Here is a 20,292-nt window from a genome sequence, read left to right as displayed (position 1 = left end):
ATGATAATGTTTTATCATATGATAACGAGATGATAATATTTATGGTACATATATGATAATATCTATGATAATGTATGATAAAATAGTGTCTGATTATCATGTCGTTATCATAACACTGGAGTATGATAATTAGATGATAATGAATTATGATAAGGTTATGATAACTGGATGATAACGTACGTGAAAATAAAATTACAAAAAATTCATGACACCAGTATGATAACCAGATGATAATAAAATAATAAAATTATGATAATAGTATGATAATAATATACCTATATGTAAAAAGATTACAGAAAAATTATGATAATGAGATGATAATGTAAAGATAATAGTATGATAATATGATACATGTATGAAAAAAGTAATTACAAACGAATTAATGATAACGAGATGATAATGTGAAGATAATAGTATGATAATATGATACATGTATGAAAAACAATTACAAAAAATTTATGATAATAAGGTGATAAGGTGAAGATAATAGTATGATAATATGACCTTATTATACTTTATTATCATACTATTTTCTTCACATTATCATCTCGTTATTATAATTTTTATGTAATTCTTTTCATATAGGTATCATATTATCATATTGTTATCATAATTTTATTATTATGTCGTTGTCATAACATTATCATTTAGGTACAATAATACATTATATCTCGGTATCATATGATTATATTATGATAACGAGATGATAATACAGTGATAACAACATGAAAATCAATTTTTCTTTTGTATAAAATATTTCTTTATACAGTGTTATGATAACAACATAGTAATACAGTGATACTCATATGATAATCAGAGACTGTTTTTTTTTATATAAAAATTCATTTTTTCTGCAGTGTTATGATAATCATATGATAATCAGATGCTGTTTTTTTGCAGAAAATCGTTTTTTGTGTAGAAAGTCGTTTTTTTTCATCATAACATCGTTTTTCATGCAGATTTTTATATCTAAACTTGAAAAAAAAATCAAGAGTAATTTATTTAGATCTGAATGTTATAAAAATCGCAATAATCACATGAATTAAAGAAAAGTTTGCTAAAATAAAATATGAAAGAACAATGCAGTGACGGTGGAGCGATGGAGAAACGGCGGCGGAGCGATGGAGAAACGGCGGCGGAGCGATGAAAGAACGAAGAAGAAAAAAAGAAAATGGAGAAAAGAAGAAATAAAGAAGAAGAAAAAAATTGACGAAGAAAAAAAGAAATATAGAAGAAGAAGAAGAAGAAGAAGAAGAGAGAGGAGAGAAGAGAGAGAAAAAAAAAAGAGTCATATAAAAATGACAGCTATTATATGCTAAGAGTAAAAAATTAAAGAAAATGAGGTATAATTATAATATAAACATGCTTTAGAGTAAAAAAATAAAAGCATTAAAATAATGAGGTATTTTCTTTATTTTTTCCTTATTGAGGTAAGAAATCAAATTATTTTAAAAAATAGAGTATTATCCTAATCTTCCCAAAAAATTAAGTAATAAATGAAAGATTCCCTATCGCAAATCTCCATTGGCTTGTTGTAATTATGACATGCCACAACCAATGCATGGGATAAACACTCGTTAGTTATTTTGTATCGTGACCATACATGTCATTTTGTACGTTTTAATATGGTGGATTCATTTTAATATTCAATTCAAATTTAATGTGAATTAGATGGATTTCGGTAATGGATCTGACGTTGATATTAGTAAATACTCGTTATTGTGTTCACGTGACATGATTATAAAATTTTGGGTGCAGTTATGAAATTTATTTTAAATGGACCTAAATAAATTTGAAATTGTTATATTCATATCATATCAAACAATTTTGAAGTGATTTTTTTGTTATATTTCATGGTGATTAGAGAAGAATTGATATCAAAATTTAATGCAATAATATTAAATTAGCTCATCAAGTGAGTAATATACACTTAAAATTTAAAATAAAAGCCACTTAAGTTTCACCAGAATTTAATAAATGTTAGAGAAAACTATTAAAAAAACAACCTTTTATATGATGAACAAGTGAGATCCTATTTTGGTACAAAATAAACTTTAGCCTTTCAAAAAGTTATAAAATAAATCTTCTGTCTCTAACAGTGTTAATTAAGCAAAAAAAACTGATAAATATGGTCCATGAACTTATAAAGGTAAACTAAATAGTTAAAAATCTTATTACTTTTATAAATTAATCCAATAGTTTTATTTAAAAAATTAATATATTTAAACCTTATTAAAAAAATCATTATACAATTTCTTATGAAAAAAATGAAGTAACATTATACTATCATTTTATGCAATGAAAATTTTAAAAATAAAATTATATTTTTTATATTTTAAGTTTATACATAATATTTTAATTTATAATTAAATCAAAAATACAAATTTGAGGCATTTAATATTTATCCTATATCTAAAAAATAATAAAACGTAAAACAATGAAAGAAAGATATTTTTAAAATTAAAACTCTAAAACAGGCATCTCATATAAAAAAAAGGCATGGCATGTAAATAAGTTAAAAATAAGGTGTTGAGGTAATTATGTTTCAAAAAGAGATACTATAAAGAACTTCCTCATGTTTAAATGGTAAATTAGGAAGTGTAACTTTTAAAAGCTTTTGTAAATAAGTTTTGAAACGAGTGAAACAGATACTTTCCTCATGAATTAATAAATGTGGTAATTTTTACGGTAAAGATTCTGTGATGCGAGCGGAGTTTAGAGGAGCTTATCACGGTTTGTTTATGGGATGGCAGTTGGGCGTCAAAAAGGTTATTCTTGAGGTGGATAACAAGTCAGTGGTGGAGAAAATTAACGGTAATGTTAATGCAGCTCAATACTCGAACATTCTTCGTGCTATTCGATCTTTATTGAATAAAGATTGGGAGGTCCAAGTTATTCATGTCGATAGAGAAGCTAATTTTGCGGCGGACCATTTGGCGTCTACTGGTAATGGGAGTGACGTTAGTTTTTCGCCCATGAGACTATTCCAAGAAGTCTTCATCAATGGTTGAGACACGACCTACATGGCGTGTCCTATGCTAGAAATATTTGAGTTTGTTTAGGCTTTTACCTCTCCCCTTATATCAAAAAAAATGTGGTAATTTTCCAGAATACATGTTTCGACATTTTAATTACAATTTTACATTGCAAGTTTTGACTTTTCTTTTCTGACTTTTTTTATTTACAAAAAATACCTTTTTTTTTAATTTCACAAATACCTTTTTCGGTTTTCAATTTTGGTTTCCGGTTTTTTCGGTTCGGTCGACCGAACCGACCAAACCGACAGACAATTTTTTTATAGTGTAAGATTAGTATATATATAGTGTTAATTTTTATTTTTTATAGATTTTTTCCTGGATTTTTTTTTTATTTTTTATAGTGTAACAGTAGTGTATATATAGTGTTTTTATGGTGTTTATATAGTGTAAGATTAGTGTATATATGGTGTATAAGTAGTGTATTTATGGCATTTTGTAGTGTTTTTTGTGGTTTACTTTACACCATGAAACACTGCAAATACACCATAAATATACTAAAACAACGGCAGAAATACACTATAAATACACCAAAAATATACTAAAACGTAAATATATTATGAAATTACTACAAATGCGCCATAAATCAATTTTTTCTTTACAAAATCAGTAGCAATAAACAAATCTATGAGTAAAAGAGGACAAAATAAATAATTGTATGAATAATAGAACAATTTTGTAAACAAAAAATTATAAATTTACAATAATTTATTTACAAAATGTTTAAATCATTACAAAAATCTAAAAAATTACACAAATCTAAAAACGAGTCGAGAAATCCATAGCGCGAACGGAAAAGACGAACGGACTAGCGCGAACGGAAAAGACGAACGGAAAAACGACCGGAAACGACGAGAAATCCATCGGAAGTAGACGAACGGAAGCGCGACCGGAAAAACGAACGGAAAAGACGAACGAAAAAGTAATCGGAGGAGATAAACTGAAAATCAAATAAAAATAAGAAAAGACGAGAGAATTTTGAGAGAGAAGAAAGAGAAAAAAAGGTGGATATGTAAAAATTTAACCTAAAATGAGATAAGCCTTCTTTATATAGTGGGTATTTTTGGTAAATAAGTTAGCCTATTAGGTAACGTAGGATAAGAGGAAAAGATGGGTCAAATTGGTGTAAATATTTTATAAAAACGGGTATTTGACAAATAATCCCTTAATAAATACTAAGTTATTCTATAATTTAGAAGTTTTGATTGAGTTTGAGTTAAATAATAAGTTTAATTTCTTCCGATCTTGTCTGATTATATTTCATGTAAACTACTATTACTAAATAGAATTACAATTTAAATTAATTATGAATTATAATAAAATTTTGTTTGATTATTGAAGTTAGAATATATTTGGAATACTAAATAAAATAAATTTTACTATCTTTTATTTGATTATTTGTTAAAAAATTATTATAAACAAAATTACTGCTTTAAATATGTAATAAAGCAAATTAATGCTACTACTATTTCGATTTAATAATTTTATGAAAATTATAATTAATTTATTAATAATATTATATTATTTAATATTATGTTTTATTTAATTACTAGTTAAAAAATTTACTATAAATAACATATCATATTACGAGTTATGTGTGAAACACGTAAACCAATACTAATAATTTAAAAAGATACTAATTAATTTTGACATTTTCACTTCCGAACGAAAACGAAGAAATAGTTTGCACACCCGTAAAAACACGACAATCACTTCTGCAGCAGACTGCCCTAAAATTCACTCTTCCAATATTAGCTTCTTGGACATATTCTCATCATTCCATATTCATAATAACAAACAGAATTTATATGAAAAAATTACAGAGACAGATATGAAAAGCTATTATTTTTCATTTTATTTCTAATAATTAGTGCTGTAGAGCGCTTATGAAAAAAAAATAGAATGACGATCTAGCAGAATTGTTATCTAGCGTTTATAACATTTGATTTATAGCTCACTGCTTAAAATGCTATGATTAAATAAGCTCTAAATGAGAAAATTCGCTGCTAGCATACTCTTATTTTTCCAAAGTGTCCATGTCATCAGAAAATAAATCACGTTAACAGTTGCATTTGAACAAGAATACAGCAGCTGTTTTTGACATAATTTAAACCAACGTTTGGAGGGTAATACAATGCTTAAAACTTTGATTTCTCCATTTAAATTTTGTCTTATGCATATGATCACTGGTTATAAGTAAACACCTTACCTGAAACAACTCCAGTCAATTACAAAGAAGTTACGAACCAATCAAACATGGCGGAGAAGAAGGAAGGAGGAATCGTCAAGAACGGACATGAAGAGGGGCTCAAATTGGCGATTTCACTGCTCGACGAGTTTGAGCTTCCTCAAGGACTCTTACCTCTTGAAGATGTGATTGAAGTCGGTTTTGTAAAAGAAACTGGATACATGTGGATCGTGCAAACGAAGAAAGTCGAACATAACTTCAAGATGATCAGCAAGCTAGTGAGCTACAACACTGAAATAACAGGTTTTGTCAGCAAGAAATTGATCAAGAAACTAAAGGGAGTTAAGGCTAAGGAGCTCATGCTCTGGCCTCCGGTCAGCGAGATCAGTGTTGGTGACAAAATTCACTTCAAGAGCCTTGCTGGCATCACCAAAACTTTCCCAGTCGAAGCATTTGCAGCTGGCCAGTGATAATATGCGAACTACATTTCTACGTGCTTTACGTCTTTAATATATTTATTATCCTTTGCTGCATTACATTTTCTTCACTTTGCAACTCTCTCATCAAGAATGTGATCAGTTAATCATACTGGTGTTAAAGAAAAATAATAATTTCTACGAGATGTTTTTATTGTTCGAGCCTTCGAGGTTTTGTGTGTGGACTAGCTAATATGGACAACAACATCATTATAAAAACTAAAATAAGATAGTGTCATGCATCAAATCTAAGAAAGAATGAATTAGATGCCACATTATCAAATAATTGACTCATATTTTCATTCAAAACTAAAATAAGATAGTATTATCTATTATGTATCAAAATTTGGTAATCAAACTTCTATAAATGGCAAGAATATGTATATTGATATCTAGTATAACCTGTGTGAAACTTTCTGCAAAATTTTCTTCAAGTTAAAACGCTGAAAAGACCGAAATTATAAAAGTAGCCGCTCTGTCTGCTATTTGAATCTTCTCACATTGTCCCGGAATTGAACACGTGCAAATCCAACAACGTATTATAATGCCCTGACTCAATTTCTTCTTCTTTCACTTGATGAAGTAGAAGGGTCTCAATGACGAAATCTTCCCAATCAATTCGTATGGCTGGTGTCTTTAATTTCGTCCCTTTGGCCGGTGTCTTTCTTTTCCTCTTCTTAGTATGTGAATCTTGCAAAAGAGCAATAACTTTGCCATCACCTGAATCAGGATTCCATGGATGCATAATCCTTCCAATTCGATGTTTTGCAGCGTCAATCTTTGCTCTCCTCTTCTCAACTGCAACACGGCCATTAACAAAAGATGGAGGCATTGGATCTACTCCCACATTTTTCTCCAATATTTCCTTCAAGAAAAGCTTTTTGCTTAATTCTGATTTCCCACTCCACCAATCTGTTGCGAAAAGCTCAATATCCCACTTGCTTCTCTTACTATGAAGTCCTCCAGTTTCTGCGGCGAGCTTACCCGAGCCACCTTCAGTTAAGAACTTGTCATAAACCATAGACAAACACTCATGCGAAAGCTGAAGCCTATCCACATCATCAACAACCATTTCATTCAAACCACTTGCATTTTCCACCGCAAAATACCGAGAATCGTCCTCAACACAATGCTCGAGATCATCTCTCCTCAAACATCGACTTATCACCTCTCCCAAATCAAATCCACCGCAGTCCAAATTCCTCCGCTCCTCCCCCCGTTTCTCCATCGACTTCATCTCCATATACCGCAACACAAACGGCGCATTCTTCAAAACATTCTTAACCGTGATATCCTTCCCCCACGGCAACTCCTGAGCTATCTCCACAAGCTTCTCCAACAACTCCTTATACCTCAACTTACACGTAGCCACCGCCGCGTGCAAATCCCTCGCCACATCCTCAATCCCCACATCCTCAACCCCGTTCAACTCCGCAACTAAAACCAACACCGCCGCAACAATCGGCGACGGTTGCCTCCCCGTAGTTAAACACCACTTAATCATACACTGAATCAAAAAAACACCCTGTCCCTTCATTCTCTCAAACTTCTCACCATCAATTCTCCCAAAATTAAACAAACCCCTAACTACCTTCTCAAAACTAACCACTAAATCAAACTCAGGAAGCTTCAAATCCAAATGATCAAGGACACGTGTAATCATCCTACCAAGCTCATACACATTACAATCAATCAAATTCCCGATCTCAGCCATGGATAACACAGTTTTATTCTCTAATCTCACTACAATATAAGCACAAGCACCAATTAAAACAGGGAACCAGTCACCTTGTCCATAATCTCCTTCAGTAACATCATTAATCATTGATTTAATATCTCTAACTTTTTGAGATGATAAATTTAATTTAAAGCATAAATCATCAATGAGATTATTAGCTTCGTAAATCTTTTTTTCTTTGTAGTTTAAAACACTGCCGGTACCTGTCGTGCCAACTCGGATAAAAACGCCCTGAGAGACGTTCAGGCCGCCGGTGTGAGCCTCGTAGTTGTCGAATTTTTGAACGGCGCCGCATGAGTCGCATACAAGACATCCCGTTACGTCGTCACGGATTAGAGACCGAGATCCGCAGCTGTTGCAGGGCATGATTAAGAAATATGACGCCGAGTTTCAGAGATAATTTTGAAGTTTCAGAGGGAAACAGCAGACCGCAGCGAAAGTTTTTGTAAACGGCAGAACAGCTTAATTTAGGCTTTTAAAAGACGCTGCAATCGATCCTTATAGCCGATGTGGGAATAAAAGAAATAATACCTAAACATGTCATCGAAGTAAAACACCAAAAGTTATTAAATCATGGGAAAAAGCTCACTTTGGCCCCTGTGTCAGACCGAAAAAATTAAAATGACCCTAAGGGAGTTTTTGCTTGATCTGTGCCTACGGGACTTTAAAAATTCTAAATGTGTGTCTGGTTGTGAATTAATCCCAGTTTAGTGCATGGGACCATATCATCTGCGATTTAAGATCGCGGATGGAGTGGTGATCCGCGATCTAAGATCGCGGATCAGGTTAATTACTCCATTATGGAGTAATTGACCAGATTAATGCAATCCGTGATTTAAAATCGCGGATTGCATCTCTCCCCAATGATTGGGGAGACAGTGAATCTGTCCCCCCAATCATTAGGGAGAGACAATGATTGGGCATCAATTTGCCCAATCATTGATGCCGATTTAAAAAAAAAATTGTTAAATTTTTTAATAAAATATGAAAACCGTTTTTTTAGTTTGCGTTTTATAATGTTTTTCGCTTTTATTAGTACTAGTGTCGCTTTACATGTTTCACACGTGACTCGTAGTGTGACTCGTTAAATTATCAAATTATATTTAAAATAGTAGTTAATTAAGAATAGTTTATTTTATTTAATATTTTAAATAATTTATTAAAGTAGTTTATTTTATTTAAAATTTTATATGATTAAAAATATTTTAAATATTCTATTTTAGTTAGTACTCTAAAAAATTATTTCATCGTAATCGTTAATTTTAGTTAGTACCAGTGTTTTAAAAACCGGACCGGACCGGCTGAACCGGCCAATGGTCCAGTCTAAATATGCAAAAAACCGGATTTTTTGGTTGGAACGGGTTGAACCAGATTGGACCGGTAAAAACCGGGTGTTGAACCAGTAAAAAATCGGTGAACCAGAATTTTTTTCAATTTTTTCAAAATTATTAAACTGGTTGAACCGGTTTAACCGGTTCAACCGGTTCGGCCACCGGTTCGGTTTTTAAAACATTGGTTAGTACTCTAATTTCAATAGTTATCTTAACATAGTAGTTTATTTTAGTTAGTACTCTAACTTTAATATAATTTTAATAGTTTTTAATTAATAATTATATATTATAAAGTGAAAAGGATATTAACGTAAATGTGTTTGTCCCCCCCTTCCATCTGTGCTTTTATAGATAGTATAGAAGTATAGATATGCAAAATTACAAATTGCATAAACAATATGAAATGATAAACGATATAAAAATAATAAGGAATATTAAATACAGTAAAGTTAGATTACAAAGTTTATAATGTCTTAATAAAAAAACAACAAAATCATAAATAATCTCGATATCTGCTGTTCTTTTCCCGTTGAGTCCTCATATCGTACCCCTAATCCTGTCGGCGGCGCACCATGCTCTCAGTCAGATTGTAGCAATGTCTGTCATCCGGTCTGTCAGCTGGCGGTAGACCTGGAAATTTTAGACACGACACGATTAAATGATACGACACGACACGAAATTAAACGGGTTTGGATTTGATGTAAATGGATTTGGGTCATAAACGGGTCAACCCATTTATAACACGGTTAATTTCGTGTCTAAATGGGTTATACACGTCTAACCCGTTTAAACACATTTAAACACGATTAACTAGTTTTAATTAAATATTATTTATTTTTATAATTTAAATATTATTAAATTCTTAATTTTAATTAAATTATTTATATTATATACAATTAAAATAGTATTTATTTCAAAATTTAGTAATAATTCTTTTAGTATTATATTAAATAAATTAATAAAGTAGTTAAATAATTAAACGGGTTTAAACGTGTCACTTTAAACGGGTTGATTCATTGACATGTTTAAATAAACGTGTTTATACGTGTCGTGTCGTGTAACCCGTGTAATATCCGTGTCGTGTTTGGGTTTTGTATATCAAACCCGATTAATAATCGTGTCGTGTTCGTGTTTAGGCTAATCGTGTTCATGTCTAAACGGGTTTGACCCGTTTATGACCCGCAGACACGAATTGCCAGGTCTAGCTGGCGGGCCCTCGCTCTCGTGATCGTCGTCCTGGAATAGCTCCTGATAATCTGCAGCCGGTGCAGTGTGTGCCTCCTATGACTATGGAAGGAGGCTAAAGGACGGACCCGCAAACTCAATACCCCTGGGCTGTAACTCCTCGAAAGAGCCCCCCTAGACCTGGACTGATCAACTAAGACTCTGATACCGAAAAATACATCTGCGACGGATCCGCAGCCGGGGTGGAAGTGGAGGGCCGCGAATATGACGCTGACGCTTGATCCAGCCAAGATATCACGGGCCGGTAACCCTGATCAGAGGGGGTAGAAGGCTGACTATGCTGAGGTGGCTGTGAACTCCGGTACTGATAAGAGTGTGTCTGAGATGGTGGTGGTGTAGCATGTCGATACTGTGACGGCTCTGCCAGAGGAGTAGTATACGGCGTCTATCCAGAGGAGTAAGAAAACAGGATGGATGACGGTGGTACTAGAAACGATGAGATCGGAGGGACCTAAAATAAAGAATTAAGAAATCAACATTTTATTAGCTTGTATTTTAAAATAATGTAAAAATAGAAATGAAATATATGTATTAAAGTATGTAATACCTGCGAGGACGAAGGCGGGGGCTGCTGAAACTGTGATCCGTTATCCAAAGTGGACTCGTAAAACTGAGTAGGCCCGTAGTCATTCTGTCGCGTCTGTGAGCTCTCTGCTGCATCGTAATGATAGTACACCGGGGGCGGTATAGGCTGCTCCAGTCGCCGGCGGGGCTGGCGTGGTGTAGGCTGCTGTCTACGACGACCATGAATGGCATCCAAATCAACCGTTAGAGGAGGGAGAGGAGGCAGTATAAATGCTGCAACTGCTGGCTCTGGTGGGGGTAAAGTAACATCTCGACGATCCTCCATATAGGCCATTTGTGAACTGCGTGCAGTAGACCCAATCATCGAGTCACGGCTAGATCTTCGGACGTGGACCATCTCCGCCAGATCGCGCTATTAAAAGGAAAAACGGTAATGGTAAATATATTATTGATATAACAGTAAGTTTTAAAATTCTAAAAAAACATTTACGTATACTCGAACCGTCAGCTGCACCCTACCAAGTAATCCACCTCCGGCTGTGTCTCCGATACCACTCCATGTACTGTGAATGGTAGTGTGGTGCACGCTCCAGACGGTAGCCGTCAATGACATGCGACTCCCTGTGGAGCCAAATCAATACATAATACTCGAGGATCTGCAAGTAGTTGTTGCTGCTCTTGTAAATGAGGGTATGAAGGCGGTGATCTTGCACTAGGGGCAGAGGGATAGGCTGAATCAGGCCAAACTGCTGCAATACTCTATCTGGCTGGTGCCACTCCACAATGTTGTAATAGATCAAGGGTACCCGAGCACGCCAAATATGGGAACCCGCAAGGTACTGCCAGGGTATGGATCTAAGGAGATCGTCGGTGTATGGCTACCAAACAATCTGCATAAAAATATGTTAGTCAAAATTTGAACTGAATTAAACTGAAAGTACTGTAATAAATAAACTTACGTCATCATAACGCAGCCTGCTAAGTATGAGTCTGAAGTAAGACAAATCGTGCGTAGCCCCCCCCCCCCTCCGGACTCGATGCTCCATAGGGCCCGCCTATCTGCAAATTAAATCAAATTAAATGTTAGATTCAAATACAAGTAGGGTGAACTATCACATACGGAGAAATTAAATGTTAGAGTAAATACCTGTCGCCTAATGACAGATGTTGTGTGATGGGAAGCGCAACAAAACGGGGACGTAACGGCGTCAAACGCTCAAAAGCCCAAAGCTGCAAAATCCAAAGGGCACCACCGATGTTACGTCTGTGTTGTGAAGCCGTCGCACATATGCAAAGCTCGTGGTACAGGTGGGCTAGCACAGCAGATCCCCAACTGATGGACCGCTGACCCTTTAAATACTCTAAATGTTGTAAAATCCTCAACCCCAAATGTCCACTGTTCAAATCAGTGAAACACATACCATACAAAATGGCCCAGAGATAAGCCCGAACAGCTCACTCAACCTCCATATCTGAAATGTCGGCGTCTAAATGCCGAAAGTCATGGAACTGGTCGAATAACCATCCAGTCCCTACCCACGAAGAACCAGCAGTCCCGCTCAACTCCAACTCTCTCCCTAAAAGGCTACGGCGACGTCCTGATAGTCGTGCTCTAGAGGTCCGGTAACTGGAAAGCTATCTATAGGAAGCCCTGTCATGATGGCAACGTCCTTGTAGTGTGACTGTGCACTCCCCCTCTGGTAACATAAAGGTATGGGTCTCCGACCTCCACCTCTCCACTAAGACAGTCACTAGAGACATGTCTACCTGATACTGCCTCATCTCTATGAAACCAGACAAGTCTGTCTGCATGACCTCGTCCCGGATGCGAGGATGGATCTCGTGGAAGGCGGTAAGTCCAAGACTCATACGCGATCCCAATGGTCTCAAGTCCCCCTATTAGTAAGAAATGAGATGAAGTTAGATTGTGTTAATCAACATACAACGCTACATGGAAATGTACAATATAAAAAATTGCTTACCGGGTTGTCTCAGACAACCGATGAAACGTGATCATCCTACATGGTCAACAAATCGGGCTCTACTGGACCGGGATCGTAGTACTCCTGTCGGACACCCATAACTGCACATCGGAAAAAAAAACATGTAAAAACATTTCATATTAAGTAGACACGTTCCAAATTAAATAAAGACATTCCATTCAAAATAAAAAAAATTCATAGAAAAGAACCATTCATTCAAATTCAGAAGTACATAAAGTACACAAATTACAACTAACTTGAAATTGAGAAGTTACAAATTACAACTAACTCTAATTTTCTGGGTTTCTAGCAAGATTAATACAAACTTGTGCCTGGTGGCTGAAACTAGAAAATCTACTACACTAGAGCGGACTTGGATCTTCTCTATAGTGCTTATCTATCTCGTTCCTAAAGCGATGATTAACCGGTCGCCCCCACCGTCTTTCCCATTCAAGATTTGGAACGAAGGAAGGCATGTTAGGGATCCTCCAATAAGCGCAGTCACGCAATGGAATGAAATGGGTGTCACAATATTGGATTGCATTCTTGGTTTCATAGCGCTAATTGACGTAGTCGTGAGGGTTTAGTTTCTCCTTCGCACACAGGGCTATCGCATGAGAGCAAGGCAACTTCAGTTGCTGAAACTTATCGCACGTGCATTTTATTTTACTGAGGTTGACAGTATGTGTGTTTCATCCTCTTCCGGTCCTGTGGTTCTTCCCAGTTACCACTTGGGCTGTCATAGTGGTACGGTCATATGTCTGACTGGTATGATGGCGGGCCTTCGCAACCCTTTTCTTCAGTATCTGGTTGAGGATTGGAGTGTATGGAACTCCCTCAGTAATCAATTCTGAATAGGTCGTCCTACGCCTTACAAACATATCGACAAGGTTTTTCATTATAGTCTCAAGCATTGCTGAAATTGGAAGCCCCCTAACGTTCCTTAGGGTCGCATTGACAGACTCGCGTTATATCACTTGCATTTTTTGCTAATAATAATATTAAATCAAATAAAAAATTCCTAATTTTGATATAGTTTCGGAGATTTTTCCAAAATTTCTTAGAATATCCCTATTCATTTCCATTTTAACGTAGATATTTTTTTAATCTTATCCATATATATTTAGGGTTAATCCTAATAAAATATCAAACATTTGCGGATTTTGTGAGTTATAGCAAAACTTTTCAAGATAAGCTAGTTTAGTCCATTTTGGGATATTTGAAATATTTTCTAGCCATTCTAAATCAAACCGAAAAGTTTGTCATTCGTGAATGGGCTAAAGTAGCCGATTTTGAATGATTTATTTGGCTAGAAAAAATTTCAAATATTCCAAGAAGAGATAAATTCGCCGATTTTGAAAGATTTGACTATAACCGACAAAACCTGTAAATATTTGGTATTTTATAGGGATTAAACCATATATTTAATATATAAATATTTTAATACTTATCCACTCTTTTATAAATATCTTTTTAATTTTATCTATATATATATATATATATATATATATATATATATATATATATATATATATATATATATATGAATATTTTAATTTCCTTTATTATCACGTCGGAATTTTGACAGATTTCATGTCACACGTTAAATTTTCATGTGACCTTTCGATCCCAATACATATTTTTAATTTGCATTATTTTTTATATTAGATAAATTTCAATGAATATTATTTCACTTATAACATGTGTCACTTTTAGTTTTCGACAAGTCACCTATCATACGTCAATAACTAACGTCATAAAAGTGTGGAATATTGTAAGCATCGTCGTTCGTCCACCTACCATTCGTCTGGTGACATTGAATGCAACAAAAGTGGCGATGGTGGTGGCTAATTGGCGTGACTACGACGATGGAAGAAGTTGAAAAGAAGAAGTGATGTTAAATGGTTAAAATGGACAAAGCAGCCCGCACGGGTTTGGTCTAGTGGACTAAGATTCAGCCATCTGGACGTCGAAGGTCGTGGATTAGAACCTCGGCTATGCCTTTTTTTAATATGGAGTGGTTGAGGTTGGGTTGTTGGCCATTATAACCCGGATTTACCAGGTATGTGGGCTTGCGGGCGGTCCACATCCCGGGGTTTGACAATGATATCGAGTTTCGGCTCAGTAGAGTGACTCCTCGTCATAAAAAAAAATAGACAAAGCACAAAAAGGTCTCAATTTAAGAAATATTAATAAGATATTTGAACTTTTAAAATAATAAGAATCATAGTTAAAATTTAAAAATTATTAAGTATCAATAAAAAAATAAAATAAATATGAAGAATTCTTTTTGAATTTTTTTACCATTTTAAAATTGTCCGTGAGTTTAGCACATGGGAGTACGGGTGAAAGACAGGTAATTTGATAAATTAGGCAAAAGTTTGTGTTTTTTGATTGATTTTTCTAGAAATGATTTTTTTAATACTTCATGACAATTTGAAAGGGTTATTTAATCTCTTAAATAATTATTTTAACATGTATATAATTTTGTAAATTATCACAAATATTAATTTCTCAAATTATTATAATGCTATTCAAATATCAGTAAACAAATTTGTCACTGACCCAAGTCTTGAAAAAAAAAAATTAGGTGGGGTGCGCAAGAGGATGTAAAAAAATAAAATCAAAAATCAATAAAAAAACATAAACATTTTATATCAGCATACCAAACATACTGATGAGCATCAGATCAGCGAACTTTAAAATATACTAAATTAAAGTAAGATATTAAAAATTAAAGTTATTATGGAGGTCCACAAGGATAAACACATGAGCAAGCTCCGGCTATAACACAATATCCCCGAGCTCCTCCTTCTAAACGAGGGTCTCCACCATATTTCTCGTTACATAATTTATTACATTTTCCATCGCTACAACTATCCATTGGTTCACCTCTTACGCAAACTTTCATTGCTGCAGCTTCATTTCCTGTGACCATAATTCAATTTATTTTCAGACAATTTGCTTATGATTTCGCTATGCATGATTTTGAATGTATATGTAGCAATTAGCATTATAAATAGAGCAAATTACTATGAAGCCCCTCACATTTAACATAATTCATACTTTAGTCCCTCCTGATTAAAAACTAAACTATATGGCCCTCACTTTGCTTCCGTCAACATTTTAGTCCCTCCATCCATTTTTAGTGTTAGTCAACGAAGTCAAAGGACTTGTGGGTAAATTAATTATCAAACCTGAGGGATAAAATCGTTGACAAAAACAAAAGTAAAGGGTGAAATCGTTGACAAAAACAAAAATGGGGCACCATATAGTTTCTTTGATTTCGTTAACTAACATCCAAAATGGACAGAAGGACTAAATTGTTGACAAAAACAAAAGTGAGGGGCTATATAATTCAATTTTCAAACAAGAGGGACTAAACTGTGAATTATGTCAAATGTGAGAGGTGTCATAGTAATTTGCTCTTATAAATATGGTGTGGTATATTAAAGAAATAATTATACTAATAGTCAACATTTATGAATCTTTTATTTTGATGTCTAGAGTTTTATTTCATTTAAATTTATGTTTTATTTTTTTAAAAGTGTATTAATTGAGTATTTTTTTATCATTGGAATTACTAATGAGCACTGAAACAAAATTTAAATTATTGTTAAAGTTTGTCGCTTTGACATCGCGTAGGCAGAGCCAAGATCGATTTTAGAGGGTGGGAATTATATAAAACTTAAAATTTAATAACTTTATTTTAAAGAAAATACGAAGGAGAATATTTTAAGGAAAAACAAGTTGAGGGGCCAATTGTATAAAAACATAATCCTAATAACTATATTTTCTTTTTTGCAAAACAAAAATGAGGGGCATTTTCAAGCCTAAGAAATTGGAGGGTTAAACACCCCCTCAAGACACTTGTTTAATATACTTAAAAATAAAATAAAAGTTTTAGTTTAAAATAAATCAAAGTTCTCATATTAAAATAGTGGGTAATTGATTATGAAGATTACTAAACTTTTAAGTTTTTTCATTTCAGTTACTAAACTATTTTTTTTTTCATTTTGATCATTGAACTTTTTTTTTTTCATTTTGGTATTTCCCAGCCAAAAATGCTTAGGTGGCAGTCGGAATTAATTTGTTTTTACCTGAAAACTTGCCGCATATGCATAATTTGGCCTAAAAACTCATTTTTAAAGTGAAATTATGTATGTGTAATTTTCAAAGTAAAACTAGCAAAATCCGGTTGCCACATGTCAACTTTCGGCCGCCATCTAAGCATTTTTGGCCAGAAATATTAAAAATGAAAAAATAGGAAAGTTCACCGATAAAAAAAATAGTTTAGTGACTGAAATGAAAAAACTGGAAAGTTCAATAATGGTCAAAATAAATTACCCCTAAAATAGTAGAAGACACTTTCATTTTCAAAATATATAGTATATAGCAATACATTTTTTTGAAAACATATTTCTTAAGAATTTTATTGAATCATAAAAAACATTATATAGACTATGAGCTTTTACCTTGACATAAAATAATAGCGGCAAATACTGCAAATATTTGGAGGCTCTTCATCTTCACTTGTTAATAAATTGTTGAATGTTGCTATATTCTAAATACTAATTAATATGAAGGTGTATCAACTATCATTACTTGTAGAAATTTATATATAGGAGAGACAAACCTAAATATAGTATTATTTTTTTAAAATCAACCTAAATATAGTTATAATTATAAGTATGTAACAATTTATCCAATTAGGCAAAAGAATCGTTTCCTTTTTTAAAAAAATTCCGTCTATGTAAATATTATAAAGAGGACCAATTAGGCAATAACTTGGACAAATTCTCATGGTTAATGTTGCTTGCTCACTTGCAATCTTTTTTATGAGCCACTAGTTTTAAACTGATTTTTAAAGATTTTCTAATATTTTGCATCACCTTGTGAAAACAGTTTCTGTAAACAGTTTATAAATTTTCATCTGTTAGTTTTCTAATTAGTTTCGTAAATGTATCAACGCTGTACATTTTTCAATAATTCTCAATTATTTAATTAAACTGACTTCGCACAGATTTTTAATGTAACTCGTTAAATTATATAATATTAACATACTATTATTTATTAATAAATCAAAGAATAATTTTAAACTAAATAGTTCCTTATATTCTATCATAATTGCCCATATGTGTTCGTAATTTATATTTATAAACTTACTATTTGTTATTAAATTAAAAAATAATATAAAAATTTAGACTAATAATCACCAACGGTCCTCTACTTTTTGACCTATGTCCATAATCTCCATAAATTTATATTTTGGTTAGTAAATTTGTTATTAAATTAAAAAATAATATAAAAATTTGGACTAATAATCACCAACGGTCCTCTATTTTTTGGCCTATGTCCATAATCTCCATAAATTTATATTTTGGTTAGTAAGTTTTCTGAGGTTTGATTTGGATGCGTGTACTATTTTAGATTAACACCGTTAAATATTATTGACGTGGCACTAAAAAAAACAATAATATACACCCAATCTGCTCCACTAAAACTTTTTCTCTCTTCTTCATGTGAAATCTGGTGCTGTGTTTGGCAAGCATATGGATGTGAAATCAAGGCTAAGGAAATGGAGAATTGAAGTTTTAAAAGAATGGTATTGTGATGAGACTTTTATTTCGCATTGAGATTACAGACGCATGTGAATGATGTTCAAAACAAGATTTTTTAAAAAAATTGAAATTCATCAACTTTTATTCCTTTATCATATCTGAAAAGCTTTTTTTTTGTCAAAGATAATAATCGACTTTTTAGAATCCCGACTGTTAGTTTTTAGTTACGAAAACATAGTTCGAACTCACAATCTTTTAATACACTTAGACATGTTTAGCCATCCAAACTAGGTCCAAAAGTTGGTTTCCAATTTAATACCAAGTAATTTTTTTTTTATATTCCGTGAAAAAAGGTATTAGATATTGGGGAAATACAAACTATCACAATATTTTATTTTAATGATCGTACTTTGATTAATTTTTTTTATGTTACTAAACTTTAAAATAATTTCAACAAATATTTTTAAACTAAAATGATGATGAATCCGGATGTTAACACTTGACCATCTTTTTTACTTGTATTTTTATAAAATTTATCACTTGTTCATAATTTTAATATAAAGAGTTGTTTTCGGAGATTATGCAAAAAAAAAACAAGTAAAATTCAGGTATAATTAAAGTTTGGTAATCAAATTGATTGGTAAAGAAAAAAAAGAAGTAATGCATACATCAAGAGGATATCAATTTAGTAGAGATGTTTGGGTGTGTTTGTGATTTCTCATCTCCAAATTTCTATGAAAAAAACTAGAAATCAACAAATAATAAAAAAAGCACATCTCAACATATTTACTAATTAAGAATGGATTATTTAAATTTATCTTGAAATATTTTATAAATAATCAAATATTTCTACTTTTCTCCAAAGTTGTCAAACAAAACAACAAATACCAATTCAACTCAACATACCTAAAAAGTATAAATAGACATTAAAATTTGAAATAATTATAGAGGTCCACATGGATAAACACAGGAGCAAGCTCCGGCTATAACACAGTATCCCCGAGCTCCTCTTTGTAAATTAGGGTTTCCACCATACTTTTCGTTGCAAAATTCATTACATTTTCCTTCTGTACTAAGAGAAAAGAAAGATTTCTTATTGATTAAGAAAATGAGATTACAAATTACAAGAGGAAGATCAAATCCTTTTATAGACATAAGGATTTGATCAGAAAAGCAGTTACTAAAAAACTCATACAGAAAACATGTTATCTGTGATGCCAAGTCACCAATCTGTGTGATATCAGATTTTCCCGCTCAAATGAATGACAGCTCACTATGATCTGGATCCAACTCATTCCAGCTTGAAGCTTGAATTCAGCACATGTTAATTGTGTTCTTGAAGAACAATGGGAAGCTTGTTGTGGAAGCAAGTAGTAGCAGCAGCTGCAAAGTGTCTTTTGCTGAAATAACAAAATTAACTGCAATACCCCCCCTCAAGCTGGATCATATACATCATGAAGAGACAGCTTGGAGATAGCAGAATTAAAAGTGGATGGTGGGAGAGGTTTAGTAAGACAATCAGCCACCTGATTGAGAGTTGAAACTAGTAGTAAATGAATGAGACCAGAGTTGATTCTTTCCCTGACTATGTGACAGTCAATTACAATATGTTTGGATCTCTCATGAAAGACAGGGTTATGAGCTAGCTGGATGGCAGAGTTGCTATCACAATAAACTTGAACAGTTAGCTTGAATAGCTGTTTGAAATCTCCTAAAAGATAGGATAACCATTGAATTTCACAAGTGAGGCTAGCCAAGGCCCTGTATTCTGCTTCAGAGCTTGACCTGGAAATGGTGGTCTGCTTTTTTGATTTCCATGAAATCAAGGATGAACCAAGGAAAACACAATAACCAGAAATAGATCTTCTGGTATCCATACAAGCTGCCCAGTCAGAATCTGAAAATGCCTTGAGTTCAAGTTCAGAAGTAGATGAAAAGAAAAGGCCCTTGCCAGGAGCACCTTTGATATACTTTGCCAACTAACCTTCTGTACTCAGTGTTATCTGGTAACAAAGTAGTTTCATCCTTTGATAACTTTTGAGAAGTGATCATAGGTGTTGGAGCTGGTTTGCTATCAATGAAACCAGAATCTTTGAGAAGATCGAGAGCATATTTCCTTTGAGATAGGTTTATACCATCAGTGGACCTTGTGACTTCAAGTCCTAGAAAGTACTTGAGTTTGCCTAGGTCATTAATACTGAAAGCTTTGTG

At 33.2% G+C, this 20,292-nt stretch overlaps 2 protein-coding genes across 2 annotated transcripts; one reads left to right on the top strand and one right to left on the bottom strand.

Annotated features, from left to right (window-relative positions):
• The first annotated feature begins 5,291 nt into the window (after positions 1-5,291).
• On the top strand, positions 5,292-5,693 carry LOC126672198 (uncharacterized). The gene has a single exon (XM_050366145.1). It carries the CDS (start codon positions 5,292-5,294, stop codon positions 5,691-5,693), a length of 402 nt encoding a protein of 133 aa, XP_050222102.1.
• A 269-nt stretch (positions 5,694-5,962) lies between these two features.
• On the bottom strand, positions 5,963-7,962 carry LOC126675449 (plant-specific TFIIB-related protein PTF2). The gene has a single exon (XM_050370090.2). It carries the CDS (start codon positions 7,801-7,803, stop codon positions 6,196-6,198), a length of 1,608 nt encoding a protein of 535 aa, XP_050226047.1. The 5' UTR covers positions 7,804-7,962; the 3' UTR covers positions 5,963-6,195.
• Positions 7,963-20,292: the final 12,330 nt, after the last annotated feature.

This window comes from Mercurialis annua, linkage group LG3, assembly GCF_937616625.2.
Source record: "Mercurialis annua linkage group LG3, ddMerAnnu1.2, whole genome shotgun sequence".
Classification (NCBI taxonomy): Eukaryota; Viridiplantae; Streptophyta; class Magnoliopsida; order Malpighiales; family Euphorbiaceae; genus Mercurialis; species Mercurialis annua.
The sequence above is the reverse complement of the archived record's forward strand: the minus strand, read 5'-3'. Positions and strand labels throughout refer to the sequence as shown.